Source organism: Mandrillus leucophaeus, unplaced genomic scaffold (assembly GCF_000951045.1).
Source record: "Mandrillus leucophaeus isolate KB7577 unplaced genomic scaffold, Mleu.le_1.0 Scaffold29, whole genome shotgun sequence".
NCBI lineage: Eukaryota > Metazoa > Chordata > Mammalia > Primates > Cercopithecidae > Mandrillus > Mandrillus leucophaeus.
The window spans coordinates 905825-926079 of NW_012103031.1; the positions used below are offsets into that span (position 1 = coordinate 905825).

At 53.9% G+C, this 20255-nt stretch overlaps 4 protein-coding genes across 9 annotated transcripts in view; 3 read left to right on the forward strand and 1 right to left on the reverse strand.

The window, feature by feature from the left end:
* GPC2 (glypican 2) overlaps positions 1 to 1688 on the forward strand; it is a 7347-nt gene extending 5659 nt beyond the window's left edge. The window contains exons 8-9 of the mRNA XM_011985827.1: positions 7 to 53; positions 800 to 1688. Of these exons, the coding sequence (XP_011841217.1) occupies positions 7 to 53; positions 800 to 1053 (301 nt within the window). The 3' untranslated portion in view covers positions 1054 to 1688. The remainder of the gene's footprint in view (positions 1 to 6; positions 54 to 799) is intronic.
* An 854-nt stretch (positions 1689 to 2542) lies between these two features.
* GAL3ST4 (galactose-3-O-sulfotransferase 4) lies at positions 2543 to 13051 on the forward strand. Its single transcript, XM_011985699.1, has 5 exons — positions 2543 to 2747; positions 3990 to 4302; positions 4468 to 4771; positions 11010 to 12407; positions 12718 to 13051. The coding sequence occupies exons 2-4, from the start codon at positions 4178 to 4180 to the stop codon at positions 12039 to 12041; spliced, it is 1461 nt and encodes a 486-aa protein (XP_011841089.1). The 5' UTR covers positions 2543 to 2747; positions 3990 to 4177; the 3' UTR covers positions 12042 to 12407; positions 12718 to 13051.
* A 532-nt stretch (positions 13052 to 13583) lies between these two features.
* LOC105543690 (chromosome unknown open reading frame, human C7orf43) lies at positions 13584 to 17907 on the forward strand. 3 transcript variants are annotated; one of them, XM_011985704.1, is made up of 11 exons: positions 13584 to 14233; positions 14382 to 14477; positions 14559 to 14688; positions 14864 to 14950; positions 15105 to 15225; positions 15327 to 15474; positions 15603 to 15685; positions 15770 to 15933; positions 16488 to 16642; positions 16858 to 17051; positions 17149 to 17907. In XM_011985704.1, the coding sequence occupies exons 1-11, from the start codon at positions 13823 to 13825 to the stop codon at positions 17300 to 17302; spliced, it is 1743 nt and encodes a 580-aa protein (XP_011841094.1). In that variant the 5' UTR covers positions 13584 to 13822; the 3' UTR covers positions 17303 to 17907. The 3 variants fall into 3 exon arrangements, with proteins under 3 accessions (XP_011841094.1, XP_011841096.1, XP_011841095.1); XM_011985706.1 differs by having other exon boundaries at positions 13606 to 13733; XM_011985705.1 differs by lacking the exons at positions 13584 to 14233; positions 14382 to 14477 and having other exon boundaries at positions 14562 to 14688; positions 14864 to 15030.
* Positions 17908 to 18116: 209 nt separating this feature from the next.
* The window catches only part of LAMTOR4 (late endosomal/lysosomal adaptor, MAPK and MTOR activator 4), a 5136-nt gene continuing 2997 nt past the window's right edge, over positions 18117 to 20255 (reverse strand). Inside the window, exons 3-4 of one of the 4 annotated variants that reach the window (XM_011985702.1) lie at positions 18812 to 18929; positions 18117 to 18464 (exon numbers count right to left, since the gene is read on the reverse strand). In XM_011985702.1, coding sequence (XP_011841092.1) covers positions 18367 to 18464; positions 18812 to 18929 — 216 coding nt within the window. In that variant the 3' untranslated portion in view covers positions 18117 to 18366. Of the gene's footprint in view, positions 18930 to 20255 lie in introns of all 4 variants that reach the window. The other 3 variants (XM_011985701.1, XM_011985703.1, XM_011985700.1) reach the window with 3 other exon arrangements.

The following is a 20255-nucleotide window of genomic DNA, read 5'->3' on the forward strand; positions in this document are numbered from 1 at the left end:
GGCCAGGATGAAGGCAGCCGCACTGGGACACGACCTGGACGGACAGGACGCGGGTGAGACCCCGGCATTCCTGAGCCTGAGCCCCGCCCACTGCCCTTAAGCCTCTTCCCTCTCCTGGTAGTTCCCGCCCGTGCCTCTGCTCTTAGCATTCATTCATTCATTAATTCATTCAACGAGCATTTATTGAGGGTTGACCTCAAAGACTGGGGGTAACAGATCAATAAGGGGATCTCTATCCTTTCGGGCCAGTAGGAGAGATACGAAAACATTCTTACAGAACAGTGGGAAGACCCTTATAATGGGCAAAGGGCAGTGGGAAATGGGGGAGGGGGCAACTTGGGGGAGGCTGGGAAGCCAGGGTGGTGGGTGACATTGGGTTGCCTCCCCAGAGTGGAATTTGCCAGACAGAGAGGCAAGGCACAGACACTCACTGTTTTCTTCTGTCTCTGTCTCTGTCACTTCCCCCACCCCTCTTCCTGGCTGTTCTCTGCTTCTGTGTACTTCTGATTTTTCTGTTTTTTCCTGTTATCCTATCTCCCCATCTGCCTGTCTTTTTTCTCTCTGTCTCATTGTCTCCCATCATGATCTCTCCCCGCTATGTCTGCTGTCGGATCTCTCTCTTTCCCTCTCTCCCTGCCTTCCTGTCACTCATGGTCTTTCTCCCTTACCCAACCCGGCATCCACCTGTGTCTCCCTCCCCTGCCTCTCTCTTTCTGTTTTTATCTCAATTTCTTTTTCTCCCTCTGTCTCCCTCTGCCTCTCCCTCCCATCCTGTCTCTGTCCCTCTTCTTCCTTGCAGATGAGGATGCCAGCGGCTCTGGAGGGGGACAGCAGTATGCAGATGACTGGATGGCTGGGGCTGTGGCTCCCCCAGCCCGGCCTCCTCGTCCTCCATACCCTCCTAGAAGGGATGGTTCTGGGGGCAAAGGAGGAGGTGGCAGTGCCCGCTACAACCAGGGCCGGAGCAGGAGTGGGGGGGCATCTATTGGTTTTCACACCCAAACCATCTTCATTCTCTCCGTCTCAGCCCTGGCCCTGCTTGGACCTCGATAACAGGGGAGGGGTGCCCTAGCATCAGAAGGGTTCATGGCCCTTTCCCCTCCTCCCCCCTCAGCTGGGCCTGGGGAGGAGTCAAAGGGGGCTGCAGAGAAGGTAGAGAAGGGACTTTGCAGGTGAATGGCTGGGGCCCCAAATCCAGGAGATTTTCATCAGAGGTGGGTGGGTGTTCACAATATTTATTTTTTCATTTGGTAATGGGAGGGGGGCCTGGGGTATTTATTTAGGAGGCTGTGTGGTTTCCTTAGAGGGTATAATCTCCAGCCCTCTAAGGCTGGGGCTGGTGATCAGCCCCAACAGAGAAAGTGAGGAGTTTAGAGTTGCAGCTGGGGAAGGGGTTTGAAGGAAGTTGGAAGTCGGGAGGGGTGGGGGCATCTGGTCTCAGAAATGGACAAAGCTGGATGCTGACAGGGTGTGGGGCAGGGGACTGGGGGTGCTTGAGTAGGATGTGAGGCTTCATGGGCCTGGGTTCTGTTGAGGTTTTTCAGTATCAATTTCTTAAACCAAAATTTAAAAAAGACAACGTGGGGGGGTGCTCATCTCGTGACCTCTGCCACCCACATCCTTCACAAATTCCATGTTTCAGTGTTCAAGTCTGTGTTTATTCTGTAAATAAATGGTAATGTATTGGACCCGATGTGTGGCTTCTGTGCTGTCACCGTCAGTGCCTGAGCCCTGGCTCCCAGCAGAGGTCTCAGAGCCTCTCTGACTGGCTCATTTTCTGCCAGCTTTTCACCTCCCTTGGCACCTGTCCCCCAGGAGGCGGGTCTAGGGAATAACCCCTGATCTCCCACCCTCTGGGCCTCTGAGTATCTTCGTTTGTACAACAGGGAGAATTGTGGGGACCAAATAGAATCTGTGTGAAAAAGCACCTTGTCACCTGCAAAATGCTCTTTGAACATGAGGCTTTTTTTTTTTTTTTTTTTTTTGAGATGGAGTCTCACTGTTGTCGTGAGGGTGGAGTGCAATGGTGCAATCTCGGTTCACTGCAACCTCCCTCCTCCTCCCCAGTTCAAATGATTCTCCTGCCTCAGCCTCCTGAGTAGCTGGGATTACAGGCGCCTGCCACCACACCCAGCTAGTTTTTATATTTTTAGTGGAGACGGGGTTTCACCATGTTGGCCAGGCTGATCTCGAACTCCTGACCTCAAGCAATCCGCCAGCCTCGGCCTCCCAAAGTGCTGGGATTACAGGCGTGAGCCACCACGCCCGGCCACGAGGCATTATTAAGGTGACCACACCACTGTCCCCTGCCTTCAGGATGGGAGGCCTTGTTCTCTGAGCATCAGTCTCTGGCTACCTTGCCACATCTTTGACAATGTCTGCTTTCAAATATCACTTTCTCCTTCCTTCCTTCTTTCTTTCTGCCGCCTGAATGAATCTTTTGTTCTGCGGCAAGCCAAGAGAAAATGGTAGGATTGATTCCCAAGTGTGAAAGGGGGGTGGAAGTGGTGTCTTCCAAGGGGAGTCTGGGTGCCCTGCCGGAGAAGGGAAGATGCAGCGGGGGAGAGACCTAGAACTGCGATCAAAGCTACAGCAGCTGCTGGGGCTGGCGGGACAAAGGGAGGAGGGAGGAGCCTGGGCGCTGAGAAAGTTCTTGGGGAAAGTTGAGCTGAGCCAAGAGTCGGGCGGTGGCTGGGGAGGGCGGGAGGGCCCGGCCTGATTTCCCTTGCTGCTCCCCTTGTGGCCTGGTGAGTGGGAAGTGAAACCAAGGATAGGACCAGTGGAGGGACCTTCTAATTTATGGGAGGAGACATGAGGGGTTCATGGGACCCCGACAGGGGCAACTGACTGGGCAGTCACCAAAGCTGGAGGGGACAGAGTGCTGGGATCTCCAATCATGGGAAGGGAGAGATGGATGGAAGGAAATGAAGGGCTCTGGGTAGGGGAGACGCAGCTGGACCCCAGAGGCTGTGATCGGGGAGGAAATTGGGGAGTGATGCCAGAGGGGGTGGGTCTCCGGGAGTAAAACTGTGGCTTCTCTCTGCCTGGGGTTACCCCTGGCTCATCGGAGCAGGGAGCTGTCGGGGCTTGTTGGAGGGGGCTGTGGTCCTTGATCGTGAGTTGTAATCTGAAGGGGCGGGGCTGGACTCCTGGTTGATTAGGAAGCTCGGGCTTGAGAAGGAACTCTACAGTTAGTATTTGTGCCTTTCTCCATATCTTTGTGTCATAGTCTCTCTGTCTCTCTGTGTCTGTCTGTCTCTCTCTCTCTCTCTCTCTCTATCTCTGTCTCCCTCTCCAGCCCCACCCTTTCAGTCTCCTCCGGGTGCACTGATAAGGTTGGAAAGTGGCATGGAGGGTTAAGTCCAGGAATCTGGGCTTCACAAGTAGCCACACGTCTCCCCCAGCCCCTGTCACACGTGGGGGTCTGCCCCGTGCTGAGACAGAGGAAAAAGAGGTGCGGGAATTTAGAACACAGTGGCTCTTGCCCATTGCAATGCCACTCCTGGAAGTCCAACCTCCCTTCCTCCTGCCTGGGTTCATCCACCTGTGTCCTGTCTGATCCTCATTCCCACTGTATGGCTTCCCTTCCTGGCCCTGGGATAGGGCTCTTCATCCCCATCTGTGACACCCAGAGGGGCTCAGGAGGAAGCCAGGGTCCCGACCATAGTCTGACCTGACTGTCTTAATGAGCTGATTGGTCTGATCTCTCTCTTGCTGGCTGTTTCATTCATGAGCTGGGGCTTTTTCTCTCCTTCCCTTCTAAGTCCCCGAGGCTCAGGGACAACTGTAGGCGGGGAGCTGGGGGAATTGGAGATAAGACAGTGATAGAGCGGAGGGAGTAGTTGTGGGGCCACCTAGGACAGTCTGGGTGTAGACCACATTCCCAGCCACTCCCCTTCCCTGAATCAGGTCTCAGCTGCAGCAGGAGAGAAGGTTCACTCTGCCTCTCTCCTTAGACTTCCCTTCTTCCCCCCTCATTTCCCTCCTAGACGCTGACAGAGGCAAAAATCTGCTAACTCAGGGGGCAGACTCAACCAAGACTGCAAACAGGCCTGGGGAATGACCCCCCGATCTGCAACCGGCGCCTTCCGCGGCTGCACGGCTTTCTCCAGCTGTCTCTGCCCCTGTTCCTGGCCCTGGCTCCATCCCTCTCTCATCTCACCCTTCCCTGTGCCACATGGGCCCTCTGTCTCCTGCCAGGACGCTGCGGCTCTGGGGACCTCGGAGCCTGGGGGTGGCTCTGGGAGTCTTCATGACCATTGGCTTTGCACTCCAGCTCTTGGGAGGGCCCTTCCAGAGGAGGTAAGTTCCCACTTTGCCCCAGCTCCTTCTAGATGCCCCACACTTGCTCTTCCCCATCCCGCCTGGGGCTGGTGACTCTTAAGGACTCAGAAGCCTCCATGCCCTCTGTCCCTTCCACCCATTTGCTGCTGAGGGACAGGACACTCCCCCTGCATCTCTTCCCAGGCTACCAGGGCCACAGCTCCGACAGCCCTTGGCCCCATCTCTACGACCAGCCCTTCCGTCCTGCCCACCCCGGCAGCGACTGGTGTTCCTGAAGACGCATAAATCTGGGAGCAGCTCTGTGCTGAGCCTGCTTCACCGCTACGGGGACCGGCACGGGCTGCGCTTCGCCCTCCCTGCCCGCTACCAGTTTGGCTACCCAAGGCTCTTCCAGGCCTCAAGGGTAAAAGGCTACCGCCCCCAGACTGGAGGCACCCAGCTCCCCTTCCACATCCTCTGTCACCACATGAGGTTCAACCTGAAAGAGGTAAGGAGTGTCACAGGGGTGGGAGGGACCAGCAAGAGATGGGCTCAGGCTGACACCACCAAGGGAGGGGGCCCAGACTTGAGGGCTCCCCAGGCATCATCTCACCCTAAAGTTGGACACGGGGGCCATAAAGGTGGGGCTCCCTGCCATCCTCTCTACAGGTGTCCCTTCCCCCGAAGTTTCTGGGAGCCCAAGTCCTCCTCTCTCCCTTCTCTCTCTGGCGCTTACTACAGTCTCTGTCTTTCACCAATGTATTTCCCTGGCATCAGTGCCCTGCCAATTCTGAGCCTCCAACTCTCCCTCCAGGTGCCCCTTACCCTTCTTTTTTTTTTTATTTCTTGGAAGACAGGGTCTTGCTCTGTCGCCCAGGCTGGAGTACAGGGGCACAATCATAGCTCTTGACTTCCCAGGCTCAAGGGATCCTCCCACCTCAGCCTCCTGAGTAGCTAGGGCTAAGGCATGTGCCACTACACATGGCTACTTTCTAATTTTTTTGTAGAGATGGGGTCTTGCTATGTTGCCCAGACTGATCTCAAACTCCTGGGCTTAAATAAATAAATAAATACTCCTGGGCTCAAGCCATCTGCTCACCTTGGCCTCCCAAAGGGTTGGGATTACAGAAGTGAGCTTGCCCAGCCTCTGTGTGTATATGTGTGTGTGTGTGTGTGTGTGTGTGTGTGTGTGAGAGAGAGAGAGAGAGAGAGAGAGACAGGGTCTCACTCTGTCATCCAGGCTAGAATGCAGTGGTGCAATTATAGCTCACCGCAACTTCAAACTCCTGGGCTCAAGCGATCCTTTTACCTCAGCCTCCCAACTAGCTGCGACTACAGGTGCACGCCACCACACCTGGCTAATTTTTTTTAATTTTTTGTAGAGATGGGGTCTCACTATGTTGCCCAGGCTGGCCTCAAACAATCCTCCCACCTCAGCCTCGCAAGTACCTAGGACAACACGCCCCTTCCCTTTCTTAGCCTCCCTTCCACTGTCACACCAGGGCCCCAGCTCCCCCACTGCCTTCTGACTTGTCTTCTTCAACCTCCTCACCATGTCTGCCACATTTTGAGGATCAGCTGTACGTTTAGCCTGGGGCTAAGCCCAGCACTTTGGGAAACCAACATGGGCAGATCACGTGAGGTCAGCTGAGAATAGCGGGGTGGAAGCCCAGTCCTGACCTCCAGGAACTTCTATTCTAATGGGGGAGAGAAGAACATACACATTCACATACTCAGACACACACAGGAAGCTGAGGGCTTCTATAGGAAGAAAATCAATGTGTAATTGAAACATACGGGGAAGAAACTAAACTGAATATTTACCAATGCTGAGTACTAATCTTCCCATCACCTTGCCAAGAAGGCATTTTAAGTGTCTCCATTACACATATGTGGAGTTCGAGTCTCAGGGAGGTGAAGAGACTTTCACAGTTAGAAAATGGCACCCAGTAGCCACAGTGGCTCACACTTATAATCCCAGCACTTTAGAAGGCTGAGGCGGAGAATCACTTGAACCCAGCAGTTTGAGACCAGCCTGCCCAATATAGCGAGACCCCACCTGTACAAAAAATTTAAAACATCAGGCAGGTGTGGTAATGCATGCCTGTAGTCTCAGCTACTCAGGAGGCTGAAGCAGGAGGATTGCTTGAGCCCAGGAGTTGGAGGCTGCAGTGAGCTATGATTGTGCAACTGCACACCAACCTGGGTGACAAAGCAAGATCCTATTGCTAAAAACATAAAGATTAAGGCCAGGCATGGTGGCTCACGTCTGTGATCTTCACACTTTGGGAGACTGAGGCAGGAGAATCACTTGAGCCCAGGAGTTCAAAAGTAGCCTGGGCAACATAGCAGACTCCGTCTCTACAAAAAGATAAACATAAATAAAAATAGCTAAGGGCAGTGGTGCATGCCTGAAGTCCCAGCTACTCAGGAGGCTGAAATGGGAGGACCACTTGAGCCAAGGGAGTCGAGGCTGCAGTGAGCCAAGATCATGCCACTGTACACCAACCTGGTGGCAGAATAAGACCCTGTCTTGAAAGATGAATAAATAAATAGGCTGGGCACAGTGGCTCACACCCGTAATCCCAGCACTTTGGTAGACCAAAGTGGGCAGATCACCTGAGGTCAGAAGTTCGAGACCAGCCTGGCCAACATGGTGAACCCTGTCTCTATTAAAAATGCAAAAATTTGCCAGGTGTAGTGGTGCATGCCTGTAATCCAAGCTACTCGGGAGGCTGAAGCAGGAGAATTGCTTGAACCTGGGAGGTAGAGGTTTCAGTGAGCTGAGATCGTGCCACTGTGCTCCAGCCTGGGCAACAGAGTGGGACTCCGTTTCACAAAAGAAAAAAAAAAAGGAAAGAAAGATAAATAAATAAATAAAATTGAAAATGAAAGTGGCAGAGCTGGAAGTTGAGCCCAGGTCCATGCACTCCAAAGTCAAGGCTCCTTCCGAGGCTTGTGCGTGCGTTTGTATCTGGAATGGTGAGAAGAGTATTCACCAAAGAGGTGAGGCTTTCTGGAGAGGGGGGTTTATTTTACTTTATTATTTAATTTTGATGTCATTTATTTATTTTGAGACAGAGTCTTGCTCTTTTCCCCAGGTTGGAGTGCAGTGGTGCCACCTCAGCTCACTACAACCTGTGCCTCCCGGGTTCAAGCAATTCTCGTGCCTCCCAAGTAGCTGGGACTACAGGCACCTGCCACCACGCCTGGCTAATTTTTGTACTTTTAGTAGGGATGGAGTTTCACCATGTTGACCAGGCTGGTCTCAAACTCCTGACCTCAAATGATCCGCCTGCCTCGGCCTCCCAAAGTGCTAGGATTCCAGGTGTGAGCCACTGTGCCCAGCCGAGAGTAGGGGGTTTTAAAGGAAAAGGTGGATGTGGCTTGTGGTAAGGACAGCATGAGGCATTCTTAGAGGGAGCAAAACACCAGCAAGGACATGGTGGGGTGCATGTGTGTATGTGCATATAAAAGGGAGAACGTCTGTACTGGGGTGGAAGTTCTGCAGGGTCTGCAAAGTCACCCTTGTTGAAGCTGGAGCTGGAGACACCAGCTGAGGACATGGGCATGCTCTAATGGGCAGCGAAAGGCCACTGGCAGGAGTGAGGCAATGACAGTGACCTTTGAGGTAGGTTTCTCCAGAGGCTAGGATGATGGCCTTCATTGACACCACCATTCACTGAATATCTACCATGTTCCAGACACTTGCACATTCTTCCAGGTAAGTGTTACCCAGTTACTCCGATTTCTAGATGGAGGAATGGTGGCTCTGAAACCTTCGATAACCCTCCCAAAGTCACAGAATTAGTAAATGGCAGAGTGGGATTTTATTCCAGGTCCAGATGCCAAAGACTGTTTTCTTCACTTTCCCCTCTGCCTTCAAAGAGACCTGCAGGGCCAGGCATGGTGGCGCATGCCTGTGATCCGAGTGCTTTTGCATGCTAAGGTGGGAGGATTACTTCAGCCCAGGAGTTCGAGGCCAATCTGGGCAACATAGCAAGACCCCATCCCTACAAAAAAAATTAAGAATTAGCAGGGTATATTGGTGTGTGCCTGTAGTCCCAGCTACTCAGAGGCTGAGTCTGGGGAATCCCTTGAGCCCAGGAGTTTTCAAGGCTGCAGTGAGCTATGATATGCCGCCTAGGTGACAGAGCAAGAAAACACTGTCTCTTAAAAAATAATAAGAGGCCGGGCGTGGTGGCTCACGCCTGTAATCCCAGAACTTTGGGAGGCCAAGGAGGGCGGTTCACGACGACAGGAGATCGAGACCATCCTGGTCAACACAGTGAAACCCCGTCTCTACTAAACAAAATACAAAAAATTAGCCGGGCATGGTGGCAGGTGCCTGTAGTCCCAGCTACTCAGGAGGCTGAAGCAGGAGAATGGCATGAACCCTGGAGGCGGAGCTTGCAGTGAGCCGAGATCGCTCCACTGCACTCCACCTTGGGCGACAGAGTGAGACGCCGTCTCAAAAAAGTAAGAAGAATAAGAATAAGAAGAAAATAAACACTGAAAAGTTTTATTTGAAAAATACTAATTTCCTGTCCCCCCCCCCAAAAAAAAAGAGCATTCACAGGCTGCTATTCAGGTGTGCCATATTTGCAGAGCCGATTGAGGAACACCATGACAGAAGTCAGATTCAATGATGGAAGTCATTTTTGGAGGCAGAAACCCTTTAAGGAGATCAGGAGCTAGGTTCTGACCTGCATCAGCCTGCAGGGCCATGTTAGGGTATGGTGCAGCCTGATTTCCACCTTCCTTCTTGCAGAATGGTGGAATCACATGTCCCAGCCCTCAGGGCAGCATCCTACCAGGCAGCGGTGGCTTCCCAGTGCCCCGGCCCAGGGTGTCTTTTGCCCTCTGGGATGCCCAGGAGTCCCTGAAGTGCTTTACCCCTCAGTGATTCTGGGCCTGGCCTGCCCACCTGCTGCCTATGCCTGAGATGGCATTATAGTTGCCCCTTTGCTGCCAGTGATGCCTCTCCCAGGCACTCAACAGGTTTTTGCTGGAGAAATGAGTACAAAGGTTGGTTTCTAGAGGTTTTACTGACTAAGGCAGACAGAAATGCCCGAGGAAATTAATGTTCTCCAGGAGTTTCCTATCCTCCAGGTTTCCTTCCCTCCCTTCTTTCTCTTTTTTCTTTTTCTTTTTTCCCTTCCTTTCCCTCCCCTCCCCTCCCCTTAAAAATTAGTGCCTGGCTAATTTTTAAGTTCTGGGATACATGTGCAGAATATGCAAGTTTGTTACATAGGTATACATGTGCCATGGTGGTTTGCTGCACCTATCAACCCGTCATCTAGGTTTTAAGCCCTGCATGCATTAGGCATCCATCCTAATGCTCTCTCTTCCTTTGCCCCCATCCCCTGACAAGCCCCTCCCCTCCCCTTCCCCTCCCTTTACTCCCCTCCCCTCCCCTCCTCTTCCCTTCCCTCCTTCCCCCTCTTGCTCTGGCTCTCTTTCTTTTTTTTGAGACAGAGTCTCACTTTGTTGCCCAGGCTGGAGTGCAGTGGCGCGATCTCGGCTCACTGCAACCTCTGCCACCCAGCTTCAAGCAATTCTCCTACCTCAGCCTCCCGAGTAGCTGGGATTACAGGCACCTGCCACCGTGCCCGGCTAATTTTTTGTAGTTTTAGTAGAGACGGAGATTTCACCATCTTGGCCAGGCTGGTCTTGAACTCTTGACCTTGTGATCCACTTGCCTCAGCCTCCCAAACTGCTGAGATTACAGGTGTGAGTCACTGCACCCGGCCCCTTTCTTTCAAGGCAGAGTCTTGCTATGTTGTTCAGGCTTGTCTTGAGCTCCTGAACTCAAGCCATCCTACCACCTCAGCCTCTTAAGTAGCTGGGACTACAGGTGTGTGCCAGGATACCCTGCTAATTTATTTTTATTTTACTTTAAGTTCTGAGATATATGTGCAGAGCACATAGGTTTGTTACATAGGTACACATGTGCCAAGGTGGTTTGCTGCACTGATCAACCCGTCATCTAGGTTTTAAGCCCTGCATGCATTAGGTATTCGTCTGAATGCTCTCCTTCCCCTTGCTCCCCACCCCGACAGGCCCCAGTTTGTGTTGTTCCCCTCCCTGTGTCCATGTGTTCTCACTGTTCAACTCCCACTTACTTACGAGTGAGAACACGTGGTGTTTGGTTTTCTGTTCCTGTGTTAGTTTGCTGGAGTAGGTTAGTTTGCTGAGCACGATGATGGCTTCCAGCTTCATCCATACACCTGTAAATGACATTATCTCATTCTTTTTTATGGCTGGATAGTATTCCATGGTGTATATGTGCCACATTTTCTTTATCCAGTCTATCATTGATTGCCCTGCTAATTTTTTTAGTTTTATTTTTGTAGAGGCAGGGTCTCGCTATGTTGTCCAGGCTGGCCTCGGCAACATAGCAATGCTCAAGCCATACTCCTGCCTCAGCCTCCCGAGTAGCTGCGTCGACAGGCACACAAAACATGCCTGGCTCCATCCTCCAGGTTTCTTCGTATGTTTCATCTCATGTATCTTTCATAATCTCTTGGGAAAGTATGATTATCCTCATTTTGCAGATAAGCAAATTGAGTCTCAGGGATGTTAAGTAACTTGTCACGCAACAAGTGATGGAAGCTGGGTATTCCTAGCAGGGCTGGGAAAAGGAAGTTTGAGAAGGCCAGGTCAGTGGACACATGGCTTGTGCATACTTATGCATACCTTCTCCCCAGCCCAATTCTCTCTCTTCTGTCTTCCCTCCTCTGCAGGTACTTCAGGTCATGCCTTCTGACAGCTTCTTTTTTTCCATTGTCCGAGACCCAGCGGCTCTGGCTCGCTCTGCCTTCTCCTATTATAAATCCACCTCATCAGCCTTCCGCAAGTCACCATCCTTGGCTGCCTTCCTGGCCAATCCTCGAGCCTTCTACAGGCCTGGGGCCCGTGGGGACCACTACGCTCGCAACTTACTATGGTTTGACTTTGGCCTGCCCTTTCCCCCGGAGAAGAGGGCCAAGAGAGGGAATCTTCATCCCCCCAGAGACCCCGACCCCCGACAGCTTCAGGTCTTGCCTTCTGGTGCTGGCCCTCGAGCCCAAACCCTCAATCCCAATGCCCTCATCCATCCTGTTTCCACTGTTGCTGATCATCGCAGCCAGATATCAAGCCCTGCCTCTTTCGATTTGGGGTCTTCATCCTTCATCCAGTGGGGTCTGACCTGGCTGGACTCTGTCTTTGACCTGGTCATGGTGGCTGAGTACTTCGATGAGTCATTGGTTCTGCTGGCAGATGCCCTGTGCTGGGGTCTAGATGACGTGGTGGGCTTCATGCACAATGCCCAGGCTGGACGTAAGCAGGACCTCAGCACTTTCAGCAACACTGGACTGACTGCAGAGGACCAACAGCTAACTGCACGGGCCCGAGCCTGGAACAACCTGGACTGGGCTCTCTACGTCCACTTCAACCGCAGTCTCTGGGCACGGATAGAGAAATACGGCCAGCGCCGGCTGCAGACAGCTGTAGCCGAGCTCCGGGCTCGCCGAGAGGCCCTAGCCAAACATTGTCTGGCAGGGGGTGAGGCTTCTGACCCCAAATACATCACTGATCGCCGGTTCCGCCCCTTCCAGTTTGGGTCAGCTAAGGTTTTGGGCTATATACTTCGGAGTGGATTGAGCCCTCAGGACCAAGAGGAGTGTGAGCGCTTGGCTACCCCTGAGCTCCAGTATAAGGACAAGCTGGATGCCAAGCAGTTCCCCCCTACCGTCTCACTGCCTCTCAAGACTTCAAGGCCACTCTCCCCATAGACATCAGACTACAGATTTAGGTGGAAGAGCAGCCATGTTTGAAGGGCACATGTGATGAGTGGGGGGCAGCAAGATGCCACTTCTGCATCTCCCAGAAGGGATGAGTCTTTGTCCTGATGCAAGCGTCCTCTTTGCTGGACTCCCAACAGTGCTTTCCTCCTTCACCCTCTACTCATTTTGTTCTTTCTCCCCAATTTTTCTTTTTTTTTTAATTTTTTTTTGAGATAGAGTCTCACTCTGTCCCCCAGGCTGGAGTGCAGTGGCATGATCTCGGCTCACCGAAACCTCTGCCTTACGGGTTCAAGCGATTCTCCTGCCTCAGCATCCAGAGTAGCTAGGATTACAGACGTGTGCCACCATACCCAGCTAATGTTTTTTTTGTTTTGTTTTGTTTTTTTGAGACAGAGTCTTGCTCTGTTGCCTGGCTGGAGTGCAATGGCGCCATCTTGACTTACTGCAACCTCCGCCTCCCGGGTTCAAGTGATTCTCCTGCCTCAGCCTCCTAAGTAGCTGGGACTACAGGTGTGCACCACCATGCCCGGCTAATTTTTTAATTTTTAGTAGAGATGGGGTTTCACCATGCTGGCCAGGCTGGTCTCGAACTCCTGACCTTGTGATCTGTCCGCCTCAGCCTCCCAAAGTGCTGGGATTACAGGAGTGAGCCACTGCACCCGGCCTAATTTTTATATTTTTAGTAGAGACAGGGTTTCAACATGTTGGTCAGGCTGGTCTTGAACTCCTCACCTCAGATGATCCACACGCCTCTGCCTCCCAAAGTTCTGCCATTATAGGCGTGAGCCACTACGCCTGGCTTCCCCTTCCCCTTTCTTGCCCCAAGGCAGATCCACATCACCAAAGCTCCCTAGGTGGGCAAAAGATGGAGTGAGCCACAGAAAGTTTGGGGCGTGGTGAGTTGGAATGATACATCCATTTCTCTATGAAATATTTGCTACTAGACTGTTCATTTCTCTCTGAAATATTTGTTGAATGAATAAATAATTTGAAACTTCTTCTTGATTTATGGAGGATGGAAAGGGGAGGGATGGAGAATCTTCCTGGAAGAAGTGGGGTTGGAAAGTTAGTTTATTTATTTATTTATTTATTTATTTATTTATTCATTTTTTGAGACAAGATCTCACTCTGTCATCCAGGCTGCACCAGTGTCCCAATCATAGCTCACTTCAGCCTCAAACTTCTGGGCTCAAAGGATCCTCCTGCCTAGGCCTTCTAAGTAGCTGGGAGTACAGGCGCGCGCCACCGCACCCGGACAATTTATTTAAAGTTTTTGCAGAGAGGAGGTCTTGCTATGTTGGCCAGGGAGGTCTTGAACTCCAGGCCTCAAGCAATCCTCCCGCCTCGGCCTCCCACAGTGCTGGGATTACTGGCGTGAGCCAACACGCCTGGCTGACAGGGTTCTTACATTTCTTTTCCAAGACGCCTGGCCGCAGCCCCGGCCTGCATTCTCTCAGCCTCAGAGCAGCGGGACCCCGCCCCCTCCTCCACGGTCCGGGCACCCGCAGATTCCGGGGCCACGGCGGCCACGCCCCCTCCCTTCCGCTTCCGGTTTCTCTCCAGTCATTCGGCTCAGTACCCCGGTTCCGGCGCCGCCGGGTCTCGGTTCCGGATTTGTTGCCCTGGTGCCGGGACCGGGCCGGTCTCTCGGGCCGCCCCAGCCGCGCGCAGCAGCCCGAGGTGTCGGGACCCTCTGGACCTACCCTAGAGGGCCCCGCTGGGGGTCGGCCTCCGGTCCGGGCTCCCGGTCGCGCCGTCCTCGCCGCCCCATGGAGTCCCAGTGCGACTATTCGATGTACTTCCCGGCCGTGCCGCTGCCGCCGCGCGCGGAGCTGGCCGGGGACCCGGGCCGGTACCGGGCGCTGCCCCGGCGCAACCATCTGTACTTGGGGGAGACTGTCCGGTTTCTGCTGGTGTTGCGCTGCCGGGGCGGTGCGGGGTCCGGCGCCGGGGGCAGCCCGGGCTTGGGCTCCAGAGGAGCCTGGGCAGAACTGGCAACCGCCCTGGCCGCCCTGGCCTCGGTCAGCGCCGGAGGCGGGATGCCGGGTGGCGGCGGTGCCGGCGACCAGGATTCGGAGCCCCCAGGGGGAGGGGATCCTGGGGGTGGGGGTTTGTTCCGAGGCTGCAGCCCCCTTCTCACCCACGGCCCGGGCCCTGCTACCTCAGGGGGAGCGACCACGGTGAGGAGCTTTGGGGGACCCGGCACAGGGCGGAGGGGGTTTGCTGGGGGCGTAAGGCAGGAGGCAGATGACCTGCTGGTCTTAAAGGGAAAGGCTGCAGGCTGCCTCTGACTTGCTCCTGACCTCTTCACCCCTTTCCCAACCCCAGCTGCCTGTGGAGGAACCGATTGTTTCCACAGATGAGGTCATCTTCCCACTCACCGTTTCACTGGATAGACTGCCCCCAGGGACACCTAAGGCCAAGGTAAGATGAGCAAGGAGTGGAGCTGTTGTCCTAATTAAGACACCTTTTCCGGGCTCAGCCATCTGTCTTTCCTCTTGACAGATTGTAGTGACTGTGTGGAAGCGGGAGGTTGAGGCACCAGAGGTCAGAGATCAAGGCTACCTGCGATTGCTGCAGACCCGATCTCCTGGGGAGACATTCCGGGGCGAGCAGAGCGCTTTCAAGGCCCAAGGTGGGCAGGACACCGAAGAGGCGAAGGGCTAGAGTCTCTCGGAATTGAGGGAGAGAGGGGAGGGGTCACACTGGAAAGTGGCTAATGGGCTCTGAGAAGAGGAAGGTGAGAATTCTGGGTTGGAGGTGAGGTCAGCCCCCAGACCATCACTTCTTGCCCCCAACCCCTCCCGCAGTGAGCACGCTGCTGACTCTGCTGCCCCCTCCGGTTCTGAGATGCCGGCAGTTCACTGTGGCTGGAAAACACTTGACCGTGCTCAAGGGTAAGCAGGTCTGCCAGCTCCAGCCTCGGGGAGCAGCAAGGGAACTGATTGGATGCAGTTCCTCTGGGCAGGCTGGTGGGGTCCGGTTTTTTCTGGGTAAAGATGGGGCCTGAGGGGTCCAGCTATTCTGAGCCAAGCTGGTCCTCTCCCACAGTGCTGAACAGCTCCTCTCAGGAGGAAATCTCCATCTGGGATATCCGAATCCTCCCCAACTTCAACGCCAGTTATCTACCTGTCATGCCCGATGGCTCTGTGCTGCTGGTGGACAATGTCTGGTGAGGTCCTGGGAGGGGTGAGGCTGTGAAGTGGTGGGGATGGCTTCAGGGACTGAGCTCTGGCATGGGGAGACCATGCCTTGTTCTCTTTTCTGAGCTAGTCACCAGTCTGGGGAAGTCTCCATGGGCTCCTTCTGCCGCCTACCTGGGACCTCTGGCTGCTTCCCCTGCCCACTGAATGCCCTGGAGGAACACAACTTCCTGTTTCAGCTGCGAGGGGGTGAGCAGCCCCCTCCAGGGGCCAAGGAGGTGAGCATAAGGGGCTGGTGTGTTCAAAGAAAAGTGATAAGGCAGTGGGAGGGAAAGACCATGCAGCCGACTCAAGATGGGAGGGGTACTCTTAATACCTGCCCCAACCCCCTTTGTCCCTCCCGCAGGGCCTGGAAGTTCCCCTGATTGCTGTGGTTCAGTGGTCCACCCCAAAGCTGCCCTTCACTCAGAGCATCTACACCCACTACCGGTGAGTGTGGATCCTGGAGGAACTGTGGCATTCGCCTTTGTGGCTTAACACACACAGCCAGCATCCCTCTCTCACCACTCCTAGCCTGCCCAGTGTCCGCCTGGACCGCCCGTGTTTCGTGATGACCGCTTCTTGTGAGTCCCCTGTTCGGACCTACGAGCGATTCACTGTCACCTACACTTTGCTCAACAATCTCCAAGACTTCCTTGCTGTGAGGCTCGTGTGGACCCCAGAGCATGCACAGGCTGGTAGGTCAGCTGCCAGGTGGGGATCTGATCCCCAGGGAGGAGAAAAGAAAGGAAAAAGTCAGGGAGGCCGGACAGTGATAACAGCCAAACTTGGTGCCAGCCCCACCACAGGAGGTGACTTGTGGCAGGTGGCTTCCGCCCTGTACCTGGGTCATCTCCCCAGTGTCCTAGATGGAGAGTTTAGAGAGGCAGTGGGGCAGAGTGACTTTCAGGGCATAGACACTGGAGCTGCACTTGCTGGTGTGAACTCTACTTCTCTCTTTTACTAGCTGTGTGACCTTGAATAAGTTACTTAACCTCTCTGGGCCTCAGAGTCCTCACCTCTAAAATGCAGCAACTCATATCTCATGGGGTTGTCATGCAGATACTGAGTTAATATACATGACATGCCTTGCACACAGTAAGTATTAGCCGTTGTTATCTACAACATGCACAAAAGATAACGTTTGCTCAGTTTACTCCACAGAGTGGCTTTGAGAATCAGATGTGCTGGCGAAGGCCCTGTGGGAATGAGGAACGCTGTAGTGTTTGCTGGTCCCTGTTTCTGCCCCCAGGAAAGCAGCTGTGTGAGGAGGAGCGCCGGGCCATGCAGGCTGCCCTGGACTCCATCGTCTGCCACACGCCCCTTAACAACCTCGGCTTTTCCCGGAAGGGCAGCGCTCTCACCTTCAGTGTGGCCTTCCAGGCTCTGAGGACGGGACTCTTCGAGGTGGGCTGGGGAGGGTCTGAGCTGAGTGCTGAGTGATGCAGAATGCTGGGGTGGATGGAGGCAGGACCCTTAGATTTTAGGGATGAAATAAAAAGCTGGGTAGAGGGAAGGTGGGATTTAGATTTGACATCAGTCTGTCACGTGGGGAAGACCATTTGGAAGGAGGCCTGGGCCCTGGAAGCCGAGCTGGCATGCTGACCTGCGTCTCCCCCCAGCTAAGCCAGCACATGAAACTGAAGCTGCAGTTCACCGCCAGCGTGTCCCACCCTCCACCCGAGGCCCGGCCTCTCTCCCGCAAGAGCAGCCCCAGCAGCCCTGCTGTCCGGGACTTGGTGGAGAGGCATCAGGCTAGCCTGGGCCGCTCCCAGTCCTTCTCCCACCAGCAGCCTTCCCGAAGCCACCTCATGAGGTACAGAACCAGGGGGCGTGGCATGGGATGGGGTAGAGGCTGGGAGCAGGGAGGGTGCCGGGTCTGACCAGCGCCCACAGCCTCTGCCTTCCCCCAGGTCGGGCAGTGTGATGGAGCGCAGGGCCATCACACCCCCTGTGGCCTCTCCTGTTGGCCGCCCCCTCTACCTGCCCCCGGACAAGGCTGTGTTGTCTCTGGACAAGATTGCCAAGCGCGAGTGCAAGGTCTTGGTGGTGGAACCCGTCAAGTAGCATCGTGCCAGCTCTGTTCCCTCTTACACTCCAGAGACCCAATGCCCCCAGAGGGGATCCCTGCTCCCGGGCTGTGCCTCCCCTGGGATGCCTCCCAGATGGGGGTAAAGAGGCCTGGCAGAGCTGCCTGTCTGTGTCTGCTGATCAGGGACGGGGGAAAAGCTGTGAAGTGGGCGGGCATGGCTGGGACTAAGCCACCAGTATTCCCCGAGTTCCTGTGGGGGGGGCTGGCCCCACCCCTAGGCCAGGGCAAGGGTTTCCAGAGCTCCCTTGCCCCCCGCCCTTTACCCTGGTTCTAAGTTTACAAAGTATCTTCCTCATTCCCTTTGAGTTCTTTCCCACCTCTGACATTCCCTCCCTCCCTCCTGCAGGGCTGAGATTAGAGGGTGGTGATGGCTAGGGGCCCCTGACAGTGACCGTCCTGTCTCAGGGGTTGGGGACAGGGCCAGGCAGGTGGCCTCCTGCCCCTCATGTTTACGTTTGCAGCCTGAAGCACTTTAAGTTGTTGTGGTTTTTTTTTTTTTTTGGTCTGTTCCTGTAACTTATTCTCCAACTATTGCTTCCAACTGAAATAAGACTATTAAATGCCTGTTCAGGAGGGAGAAGGATGACTAGTTTGTGTACTTATGGGAAGAGCAGAAGTCGCCAGGGCTCAGAGTGACTCCCTTCCCCTCCAGCTTTTTCTGTTTCCCAGTTTTATAGCACACAGAGGCACCCCTGCCACACCCAACTTGGGCTAAAGTGCATGACTTTCTCCCCAGAAGGTGGAAGACAGACATGGGGTGTAACCATTCCCACACTAAACACACATGTCCCTGGGCTAGAGAACATCAGGCTCATGTTTATTAGGGAGGGAGGGAGGGAGCACAAAGGGAGGTCTCCTTGCCCTTGTTCTCCTTAACACAGCTCACAGTCCCCAAGCTTCGGCCCATCCAGGTAGGGGTGGGAGGTGGGCGAGCAGAAGGCCCTAGTTCTAGCAGCAAGCCAAGACTGACGGCTGTGCCTGCCTCATCACAGAGGCCCAGGACCCAATCCGCTTCTCCGACCCTCGCCCTCCGGCAGGCTCAGACATCAATGGGCTCCCGACCTCGGTTCTGCCGCTTCACCACAAACACCCTCTGTCCTGACACCGTCACCAGCAGCGTGTGTTCTCCAAAGACCACTGGAGGAGAGACACACCTTCCCCCGCCCCAGGAGAGGGAAGGGAGCACAGAGTTAGTGGGTGCAACAGACTCCATGGGGCGGGGCCACACGCACATTGGCTGGGATCAAAGCCAAAGAAATTCTATCGTTCCAGGCTCAGAGATTTGAAGATGAGTGGCCTCTGCTACATCTCCTTTCTCTTGCCTTCTCATTCACAATTCTGATACAGGGGAGTCCCAAAGGGAGGAAAGTGGCCAGACCAGAGACCCCAGGAGGAGATGGTGGGAGGCTGGGAGGAAGAAGAGAAGCCTCTGGAAGCGGCCCTTCCTCCCAGTACTACCACCAAGGGCAGGGACAGGGGCTCACCAGACAGGCGCTTGAAGGGCACATTCATGCCGTGGTGCAGCCGGAAACCGCAGGCCGTGCTGACCAGCTCAGAGATGGCACTGGCTGCTTGCTCGTCATTCTCCAGGTCCCCAGATGACTGCATGCAGACGGAGGAGGCAGGGGGCGGGCATTACGGCACAGGCTCGGGACGGAATTCCAGGCACAGTCCCCTTGGCTCTCACACTTAGACCATCTCCCCCTCGGCTTGCCAGTACCCTTGGGTCACCCAGCTTTGGAAAAAACCTGAAATCTCCCCCTATGATGTTGTCACCCTCCAGATGCCATCCTGTTTCCCGTAATACTGGACTTTCCCGGATGAGCAGCAGCTTATCCATCTCTCTTTTTTTTTTTCTGAGACGGAATCTCGTTCTGTCACCCACGCTGGAGTGCAGTGGTGCAATCTCGGCCTCTCGGGTTCAAGTGATTCTCCTGCCTTAGCCTCCCAAGTAGCTGAGATTACAGGTATATACCAGCATCACCACACCTGGCTAATTTTTTATATTTTTAGTAGAGACGAGGTTTTACCATATTAATCAGCTGGTCTCAAACTCTTGACCTCAAAGGATCTGCCCGCCTCAGCCTTCCAAAATGCTGGGATTACAGACGTAAGCCACCGTGCTTGGCCATCCATGTCTTTATTGACCATGCTTTTCTAACCCCGTGAAACTGGATTTCTCCCATGTCCCTGCCTATTTGATAAAACCACATTCTCCAAAATGAATGCCTGCCCACCACTGACCTGTTAATGGCTCCATCTTTTTCTTAGTCTTCACACTTGCTGCCCTGTTTGCACAATCTCCAACATAAACATTCCGTTTGTCCTTGAATCCCTCCCTCTGTTGACCCCTAGAGTAAGTGATGGGACAGTGGCTTAGGGTTCCTCTTTTCTGGTGACTGTCTCAACTTCCTCTTCCCTCTTCCTTGATATGGGCCTCCACTAGATTTAGTTCCTTTTGCTGAGCTAGCAATATATATTAACTGCTATTTTACATCAAACTCAATGTCTAAAGTTGGGCCATCAAATTTCACCTTATCCTTATCCACCTCCTTTCCAGTCTACTTCCTTTTTTGATTTCTTGTTTGTTTGTGTTTTGAGACGGAGTCTCACTCTATCGCCCAGGCTGGAGTGCAGTGGTGCACTCTTGGCTCGCTGCAACCTCTGCCTCCTGGGTTCAAGCAATTCTCCTGCATCAACCTCCCAAGTAGCTGGGATTACAGGCATGTGCCTCCACGCCAGGCTAGTTTTTTGTATTTTCAGTAAAGATGGGGTTTCACCATGCTGGCTAGGCTGGTCTCAAACTCCTGACCTCAAGTGATCCACCCACCTCAGCCTCCCAAAGTGCTGGGATTATAGGTGTGAGCCACCATACAGGAACATGTTTCTTTTTTTTTTTTTCTTTTTTGAGATGGAGTCTCGCTCTGT